The 7,646-nt window shown below is 52.1% G+C and overlaps 1 protein-coding gene across 1 annotated transcript; it reads right to left on the bottom strand.

The window, feature by feature from the left end:
* Positions 1 to 1,465: 1,465 nt before the first annotated feature.
* On the bottom strand, positions 1,466 to 6,684 carry LOC121362458 (bile salt-activated lipase-like). Its single transcript, XM_041483967.1, has 12 exons — positions 6,619 to 6,684; positions 6,200 to 6,350; positions 5,852 to 5,974; positions 5,724 to 5,796; positions 5,477 to 5,607; positions 5,261 to 5,391; positions 4,732 to 4,839; positions 4,399 to 4,516; positions 3,360 to 3,546; positions 2,910 to 3,113; positions 2,474 to 2,671; positions 1,466 to 1,670 (listed from the first exon to the last, which is right to left on the bottom strand). The coding sequence occupies exons 1-12, from the start codon at positions 6,682 to 6,684 to the stop codon at positions 1,466 to 1,468; spliced, it is 1,695 nt and encodes a 564-aa protein (XP_041339901.1).
* Positions 6,685 to 7,646: the final 962 nt, after the last annotated feature.

Raw genomic sequence — 7,646 nt, 5'->3', positions numbered from 1 at the left:
CGCCCCGCGGGCCGCGGCACGAAGGTTCCGCCGCACGAAAGTTCCGAGGGCGGCCCGGCCGGGCGAGGCCTGTGGGGAGGGCGAGGCCTGGGGGCGACCTGAGCTCGTCCTGTTCTGCTTGGGGCTCCTCAGCCCAGCTTGTGACCACAAACATATACAGAATCACCTCCCGCGTGGGTTGTTTCGTCCCTGTCCTGCCTGGATAATGAGGGAAACAATCCTGAGCTGAGCAAATGTTTGCGTGCAGCCGAACATTTCTCTGATCACGCAAGGAATGCGGTGTTAATTCTCATTGAAACAAGCTTTTGCTTCCTAAGAACTTCAGCCTTCATCTCGGCAATGTTTAACGCCACAAAAGGTGGTAGATGAAGGATATGAAGGTGAGGGTGAGAATATAATTTGCCGCAAGGACATCTTGGCCAGGACTGACTGTCACAGGCAGGGCAACGCGCGCTGCCCTCAGGATGTTCCATCCTGCCTGACCTTGACATCAGCGAGAAAACTCTGTCACAGCCAACACAGAGAAACACAAAACAGAGAAACAGAGCCACTCAGCTACCAACAAGCCTTTAATGATCTCTAAAAGATGTTTTTTTTCCCTGCTCCTCTGGAAGCAGGCAGGAGGATGGTTCTACTGCAGGGGCTCCCTGACCCTGGCTCTCCCCAGGGGTGGGCTCCCCATCCTCTGACCTCTCTGCATGGAGAACCTCAACACACACACCAGGGTCCCATCCCCTGTGACACCCTGTGCTCTCCTCCCAGCATCCACAGCCCTGATGTCCCACACCAGCCCTGGGTTCTCCACACCAGCCAGGCCTGGGGGGCAGTTCCAGCACAGCTGGGCCCCCCTGCTCTCCTCACAGGGTAGCAGGGCCTGGACAGACCAGGTCCAGTGTATGGTGTGTGGATGAGGACATGTGGTGGACAAGGTTCGTAGAAAGCTGTGCTCCTTGTCCTGCCCTGCTCAGAGCTGCAGCTTCTCAGCCCAGTCCAGCCCAACCTCTGCCCCAAAACCAGTGGGGAATCACCACCCCCATGGATTTATTCTGCCTCATCAGTTCCTGAGCAATGTCAGTGCATGATAAACAGCAGGTCAGGGCTGGTTTCCATTCACCTGTTGCAGCTGTAGCTCTCTATGATCTGGCTGGCAGTAGCAGGAGCCTTGTTGGTGGCACAGAGAAATCCAGAGGACAGGTGAGGATTGGGGCTGTCCTGCCTGGGCTCACAGGGGCAATGAGGAAAAACAACCCCAGGGCCAACAGCTGGCTGAGCAGGGAGAGACTGGACTCCAGCAGATCCCTGGGACAGTGGGGTGTCACAGCCAGGGGAACACACAATGGATGCCCACAAAATGGATGTCCTTTCCTGCCTGACCTTAATGTTGGCAAGAAAATCCTGTCATGGCAAACAAAATGAGAACCAGAGTCACTCAGCTACAAGCCTTTAATGCACTGTCTTTAAAGGTTCAGAACATTAACTCCGACTGGGAGATGTTGGCAACCTGCGGCAGCTTCAGGTAGACCGAGTTCCAGAAGGTCACAAACCGGGACCTCAGGTCCTGCTTCACAGAGTTCTTGTTCATCTTGTGGTTGATATCCAGGTAAAACTTGCCATTGTTGGTGTAGGCTGGCCAGGAAACAGGCACGTCTGAATGCCCTTTGTTAGGATCACTGGGGAAAAAGGAGACACAGAAGCTCAGTTTCATCAGGCAGCTTGAGGATGCAGTTTAATGCATGACCATGCAGAGTGTTTGCACTGGGAGAAGCAACAGGACTTCTGCCTGCCAGCAATGAGTGGATGACCCTCCATCTCTACTGGCATCATGCCAGCTTCAGACAGGGACTTGTGTCCTGCCTGAACACAAGGATTCAGCAGTAAAACTCATCAAGTGGAAGCAGAGATCATAAGTCATGAAAATGCCTCTGCCTTCCCCAAGTGTGCCATGGATGAGGAGAAGCCAGAGCAATCTCCAGCCCCATTAGACACAGAGCCCTGCTCACAACACAAAGACAGAGAACTTCCTGAATGCCCTTTGTTAGGATCACTGGGAATAAAAGGAGACACAGAAGCTCAGTTTTGCAGATTTTGGTAGAAGCCCTGTCTGTTCAAGTCAGGCTTTACGTGAGAGGAAAAGAGAGAATCAAACAGTGGGAGAAGCAATAGGAATTCTGCCTGCCAGGAATGAGTGGATGACCTGCAGTCTCTTCACTCCATCTCTACTGGCATCATCCCAGCTTCTCAAAGGGACTTAAATTCTGTATGAACATTGAGATTCAGGAATAAGAAATACAGACATGGGACACTCTGATTTTGGGAATGATCCTGAAAATTTCCTGGACAAAACCAGCAGCCTGAAGGGCTGCGTCAAGCCCCAAATGTGGAATGGAAATCACTCACCCAGTCCTGTGATCCTGAAAAGTTACTGGACAAAACCAGCAGCCTGAAGGGCTGCATCAAATCACAGATCACTCACCCAGTTCTAGCAAAATTGGTCCAGTAAGCAATCATGGCCTTTGAGAGAGTCCTGTACTTAGGCCAGTAGCCCAGAGGAGTGGCAAAGGGCTTCCCAAACACGTACTGCAGGTCATCAGCATGGTCTGCACCCACCCAGCGCGGGTAGATGGGCATGCGGGATGGCTCGGAGAACAAGTAGCTGTAGGTCTTGCCACTCCTGGGAAATCAAAGAGACTGGCTTTAAGCAAGGAGAAAGCAGAAAAAGGGCTGCAAATCCCAACCAACACTCCAAATACTGTCAGGGCCACAGATTCAGAATTGGAAGATGCTCACATGCATAATCTCATGTTGGGTGGTTTCAGGAGAAAATATCCTGAGGCCATTTTTAACTTCCATTTCCAATTCTCACCCTAACCCTCCTCCATGTGCAACAACCCCAGGGCTGAGCTGCTCACTTGGCATTCTGCAGGTGCAGATCCAGTGCCACCTGTGTGGGAATCAGGAAGATGTAGTCAGTGATCAGGTCCACCACTGTCTTCTTCACGACCTCCTGCTCGGGTTTGTCACCCCAGCTCTGTGTGTAGATGTTGTAGGTGGCATTGGCTCCAGCCTCGCCCCTGTCCACGGTGAGGCCTTTGACCAAATTGTACACCTGGTTACTGAAAAGACAAATGATATTCATCAATTACTGACCAGCAGCTTCAGGTAGGGCAGAGCTCTTGCCTGATCCTTTCTCTTGAAGGCTCTGGACTCGGTAACAAAAGGCCTGGGCACTTAAGTCTTGGAGTGACATCCTGTGTGGAAGGTTGTGCCCTGTCCACTCAAGTCTGACTCTGTGGGGTTTGGGAGCTACACTGAGGAGCAGATGTCTCCTGCTGAGGGTTCTGAGGGCATCTGTCACTCACACAGTGACCTTCACCAGCGGGCGGTTGATGGCGGGTAAATCCACACCAGCGAAGATGTGCCCGTCCATGTTATTGACCCCAGCCAGGTAGTCGATGTCGGCAGCGTTGGCAAAGAGCTTCTCTGGCACGTCTGGGAGGAAATCCCCATCCACAACTGGAGAGAGGGCGACAGTGTGCGCCATGGGTACTGCAAGAGAAAAGAGCCGGGTCTGTTAGGAGGTGACGAAACACAGATGTGTGCTCTGGCATATCCCAGGACTCAAAGAGCTCAGGAAAGAGCAGGTCCAGGTGGATGACAGCTTGAGCAGTGACTTCAGCATGGGCTGGAGGTCACCCAGATGCAGGATAAACCTCATGACTAGGGCTGAAGGAGAAGAGCAAGAGATCTGCCAGCCAAACACCACCTGGTAACATCCACAAATCCTCTCCTTCTTCAAATCCCTTCCCAAAAACCCAGCCAAAGATAGGAAAGAGCTGGACTTCTCATCCCACCTGGCCATGCTGTCTGATTGTCAGGACAGCCAGCCCAGAGTATGCAGTTGCACGGCAGGATTTTGGCCACTCTCTCTTCTGACCAAGGCTAAACGCTCTGGTTTGTGACCAGAAGCTCCAGGAGAATCTTCTTGGGAAAGGAATCCCTACAGGCACAAAAGCAGCAGCGTTCCTGCACTCCACCCAGCGACTCAAATAGAAATAGCAGGGGTATGATCTTTTTTGTTCATTTGTTTGTTTACAAGCTGTTTTTAGGGATTGCTCTTGCTGCTTTCACAGAACAGGAAGCCCAAACAGTTGCTGTGAGGCCAAGGCAATGTCATTCGATAATCCCTCTGCCACTGCTGCCATTGCATGGTGGGCAGTGTTCATCAGGTGCAATGTGCATCTGCCCACAGAAAGGTGACTGCAAGAGCTCTCATTAATGTCCCTTTTCTGAAGGGCACAAGCACCACCACAACACTCCTGGCAGTTGCTCCAGAGTCCTGCCAAGAGCTTGGGGAGCTCAGGATTGTTGATGGACCACATTATGGGCTGGGGGACTTACTGGGCAGGTGGGTGAGCTGCAGGTGGTAGGACAGAGTCAAGTCCTTGGGACTGGAGTGGCGCAGGCAGTTGGCCAAGACGGTGGTGTTGTCTGTGGAGCAGCCCACCTTTTCTCCAAGCTGTGGCAGAAGAGAGAAACATTCTAGCATTAGCTCCCAAAGGCAGGGGTTATTGTTAAAGAGGCAGAACTGTGAGTTGGTTTTAATCTCAAAGCAACAACTTTGCACAGCTCTGTTGGGCAAGCTCCTGCCCAATCCCTTCTGACACAGGCTCTCCTCTAGGGAATAGGTTTTTTTTCTTTTTATAGTTATGCAGGCATGACTTTGCACATTACCTTTTTGGCCCAGACGAGCGGGTCCCTCTGGATGGCCCAGCCGCAGACCCCAACACCACTCTGGCTGATGGCTCTCTTGAACAGACCCTTGTTCTTTGGGGACAGCGTCTGGGGGGCAAAGCAGAAACAAGAGGGGTTTGGGTAACAACTCTTGAGGAAACCATGGCCTGACAAAACAGGTGGATGGCCTTGCGGGTCTTGCACCAGTCCCAGGGAAGCTGCCTGGTCATGAGGTGTTCAAGAGTCTCAGGAGTTAAAGTTAAAAAGTAAGCTGTTGAGAAGAGGAGCAGAGGAGGGGGATATGGAAGGTAAAGGCTGTTCTTCAAAGGACATGTGGCTGCACTGCTGGGACTGATGAAGCTGAAGCAGGAGGATCAGCTACAGAGCACTGAGGCTGAGCATTGCTGTGCTGGCCAGGGCAGGAGGTTAATGAGGCAGCGGTGGGGAGGAAAGCAGATGAGTGCCAAGGGGTCCCTCTCTCCCACTGACAGAGCAGGGGCTCTGATCAGAACCAAGGAGGACCATTCACCTGCAGGGAGACACTGGCGCCACCGGCCGACTCCCCAAAGATGGTGATGTTGTCCGGGTCACCCCCAAAGGCCTTGATGTTCCTCTTCACCCAGGCAATGGCCATGTGCTGGTCCTTGAGCCCGTAGTTCCCTGAGGGACAGAGGTCACTCGGCAGTGAGCAGGGGCACAGCCGAGCACTCGGGACAGAGCCCCAGGGAGGGATCGGCCGTGCTACCTGGCAGGTTTTCGTCCCCGGTGCTCAGGAAGCCCAGCGGCCCCACGCGGTAGTTGATGGTCACCACGATGACGTTGCCCCGCACGGCGATCTCCTCCCCATCGTACAGGTAGTTGTGAGCATCGCTCCACCTGCCCTGGGCAGGAGCTGACTTGATGCTCTGCAGGAAAATCCTTGCTCTGCTCAAGAGGCTGACCCTCCCAACGGGGTGAAGGTGAGGTAGGATGTTGTCTGAGACAGTTCCCACCTTTCCCCCTGAAAATCCCTGCTCAGCACCTGCCCACTATGGAACAGAACTGCCGAGAGAGGCTCGGCACAAGCTGTGCACACAAGGCAGGTGGGTGAGTCCATCCCAGGTCCCTGCCAAGCTCATACCCTGTTTTCTCCCTTGAGGGACCCAGATGTTCAGGTAGAGACAGTCCTCACTCCCACGGACATCAGTCTGTGTCAGCGTCACCTGCATGCAACGTTTTTTGAATTCTTTTGCCTTCAGAGTTCCTGAAAGGAAAGAGGGAACACCACGGCATCAGCTCCATTTTCTGGTTGCAAGGTGTCTGCTCATTCATTCTTTCCCCTCTGAGTGCAGTGCAGTGCAGCAAAGCCTCCCCAGCCATTGTGACCAGTCTGAGTAATATGTTGTAACATTTCCCATATGTGCCAGATTGAAGAGACAGAAGTGAAAATAAAGCCCCAAACCAAAGGCATTCAGAAGCTGGACCTTACCATCCCAGCCAGGATGAGGCTGGGGGTCTTCCAGAGTCTTTGGAGGGGCAGCAAAGGGAATCCCTCTGAAGATGTCAACGTAGCTCCCAAAGAGTCCCAGTTTCTTGCTCTCGCCTTCCACAAATCCTCCCTCAGTGAACACCACACCCAGCTACAGGAGGAGAAAGGAAAATCAATTTCTCTGTCCTTCAAAACTCTGGCTTCCCACACTGCCATTCATTCCCATCCCACCCTCCCCATCCCTGCCCTCGGTGCCTTGTGGAAAGGCCACAGGTGCCACCGGAGCTGGGTCTGGGCAGGTGTCCTGCAGGTGCCCTTGGGAGCAGAGAGGCAGCAGCAATTCCCCCACAGTCCCAAAGACAAATGGCAGGAGGAGAAAACCTTCATCTTTAGGGTGCAAAGCTAGCCTTTGTACTTACAGTGGCAGCCCAGGCTACCCCGAGGTAGGAGCACAGGGCCAAGGCCAGGATGTGCCAGCGAGCCATGGTGAGGGCAGCTCTGAGGGGACAGTCCCAGCTGGAGGGCTGTGTTTATAAAGCCACGAGTGCAGGTGTGTGCCAATGCCATGGGCCAGGCTTGGCTCAGAGCTAAAGCAGGGCAGCCTCCACAACCTTGTCCTTCAGTAGCCTCTCCACGTCTGATGGACATGGTCGTGTGAGAGCCCTGCAGGTGCTGCTTGTTTGGGCTGGAGGCCAAACCAAAGGAAATTGCTCAGTCCTAGAAAACTCCAGAGAAATTATTCCCATTGGAGTCTTGAGAAGCCTCATTCAAGCAAAGGGGGCTGAAATCATATTAAGCTGTGCAGTAGAACATATTATCAGCAACCTGTGAGAAGCCTTGCATTCATAACACCCTCGGGAATGAAAAAGATTCAAAATGACAGGAAGTCTTAAAGTTGATTTGATCCAACAGCAGCCAGATTGCTCATCGAGTTCACACATAGTCCAGAATTTCTGTCTCCATTTCATTGCCCCCTCTATCAGAAAGCTTGAAGTTTCCTTCCTCCTCATATCTCTGCAGGCTCATGGCAGCAGCTCTTTGACATCTTCACTCCTTGTTGTGTTTGTCAGAGAGAGAGGGGAATGGACAGATACAAACAATAGCTTTGAAATTTATCTCCAACAGAAAACTCATCTGTCAGTGTACAATACCTTTCCACAGTTAATCCCAGAGCTGGTAGAACATCTGTTGATAAGAGAAACAAAGAATGAAAGGATTCTTGTGAATTTTATGGTGAAATGAGAGTCTTCATAGGAACATGCAAAAATGGAGTTTGTGTTCCAGCTTTTAAAAAGGGACTCAGCTGGGTCAGCAATGGGTTGGTTTAACTTTGGCCCAACCTCCCTTGATAACACACTGGTACCATAAAAGACTCTCATGGAACCACTGAAGAAAGAAAGTTTTAAAAATCCATTCAAAGCTACATCCATTTGCACACTGACAGAGG

Source organism: Pyrgilauda ruficollis, unplaced genomic scaffold (genome assembly GCF_017590135.1).
Source record: "Pyrgilauda ruficollis isolate IOZ18807 unplaced genomic scaffold, ASM1759013v1 scaffold62, whole genome shotgun sequence".
Taxonomy (NCBI): domain Eukaryota; kingdom Metazoa; phylum Chordata; class Aves; order Passeriformes; family Passeridae; genus Pyrgilauda; species Pyrgilauda ruficollis.
Note: the sequence above shows the minus strand (reverse complement) of the source record. Positions and strands in the feature narration are given on the sequence as shown.

Coding starts and splice junctions, on each gene's coding strand:
- LOC121362458 (XM_041483967.1), bottom strand. CDS start 6,684: ATGGCTCGCTGGCACATCCTGGCCTTGGCCCTGTGCTCCTACCTCGGG. Junction 5,975..6,199: donor GCCTCATCCTGGCTGGGATG/GTAAGGTCCAGC, acceptor CTTTCCTTTCAG/GAACTCTGAAGGCAAAAGAA. Junction 2,672..2,909: donor CTGCACCTGCAGAATGCCAA/GTGAGCAGCTCA, acceptor TTGATTTCCCAG/GAGTGGCAAGACCTACAGCT.